This window comes from Austrofundulus limnaeus, unplaced genomic scaffold, assembly GCF_001266775.1.
Source record: "Austrofundulus limnaeus strain Quisiro unplaced genomic scaffold, Austrofundulus_limnaeus-1.0 Scaffold378, whole genome shotgun sequence".
In the NCBI taxonomy this organism is placed as follows: domain Eukaryota; kingdom Metazoa; phylum Chordata; class Actinopteri; order Cyprinodontiformes; family Rivulidae; genus Austrofundulus; species Austrofundulus limnaeus.
This window is the reverse complement of record NW_013952780.1, coordinates 115175-116348: the sequence shown is the minus strand read 5'-3', so window position 1 is coordinate 116348 and position 1174 is coordinate 115175. Positions and strand designations below refer to the sequence as shown.

The window sequence follows — 1174 nt, the reverse complement described above, 5'->3', positions numbered from 1 at the left end:
GGATGGATGGATGGATGGATGGATGGATGGATGGATGGATGGATGGATGGATGGATGGATGGACGGACGGACGGACGGACGGACGGATGGATGGACGGACAGACGGATGGACGGATGGAAGGTCGGATGGACGGATGGATGGAAGGTCGGATGGACGGACGGATGGATGGACGGACGGACGGATGGACGGATGGAAGGTCGGATGGACGGACGGACGAATGGATGGATGGACGGACGGATGGATGGATGGATGGATGGATGGATGGATGGATGGATGGATGGATGGATGGACGGATGGATGGATGGATGGACAGACAGGCGGACGGACGGACGGACTAACGGACGGGCGGGCGGACGGACGGACGGATGGATGGATGGACGGACGGACGGATGGATGGATGGATGGATGGATGGATGGATGGATGGATGGATGGATGGATGGACAATGTTGCAAAAATGAGTCCTAAGTTTTAGTCTTCTTGCCCTCTACAGATGGTCTGATGTCTTATAGCATTCCAGATGGACACCAGATGCTCTACAAAGGCCTGGATGTCTTTCTCAATGACTCCATCTATGACGGCACAGTAACTGACAGGTTGGACTTTTTCACCAGTCAGAGAAGTGCATGAATCCAATTTATTTGTAATAATGGTGGTCAGTAAGAAAAAAAAAACAATGCAAACTTCTGTCTCTTATCCAGACTAACAAAGGGCCTCGGCCAGCTGACTGACGGCACGTGGGGTCAGAGTGATTTCCTACACAGCCAACCGCCCGTTCTGTGGCCTGGATACGACTACGTGGGCTGGAGCAACAAGACTTTCCCCAAAGGTTATGTGGAGATGATCTTTGACTTCGACCACATCCGGAACTTCACTTCAATGAAGGTACAAACTCTGTGAGGGGGTGTTGAGGGATTCAGCAGTTGAGGTTCTGTGTTATGAACAGTTAGTGTCTTACCTGTTGTACTGTAGATTGCTCTTTGTACAATCTCAGTTTGGAGAAAAAGTTTAATTCTAACAGGTACTGTATGTTCGACTAATAGCTAGTCTGAATGTCTTAAAACAGCTTTAGTATTTAGTTTATCTCTATTTAAAGGGATACACGATTAGTTGTAACATTGGACTTTATTTGATAAACATATATTTTAACTGTAAAATAAAGACTGTAAAAATAC

The 1174-nt window shown here is 47.4% G+C and overlaps 1 protein-coding gene across 2 annotated transcripts in view; it reads left to right on the top strand.

The window, feature by feature from the left end:
* The window catches only part of LOC106528422 (discoidin domain-containing receptor 2), a 30382-nt gene that overhangs the window by 13879 nt on the left and 15329 nt on the right, over positions 1-1174 (top strand). For both annotated transcript variants that reach the window (XM_014023590.1, XM_014023588.1), the window contains exons 6-7: positions 493-595; positions 701-884. In XM_014023590.1, coding sequence (XP_013879044.1) covers positions 493-595; positions 701-884 — 287 coding nt within the window. The remainder of the gene's footprint in view (positions 1-492; positions 596-700; positions 885-1174) is intronic.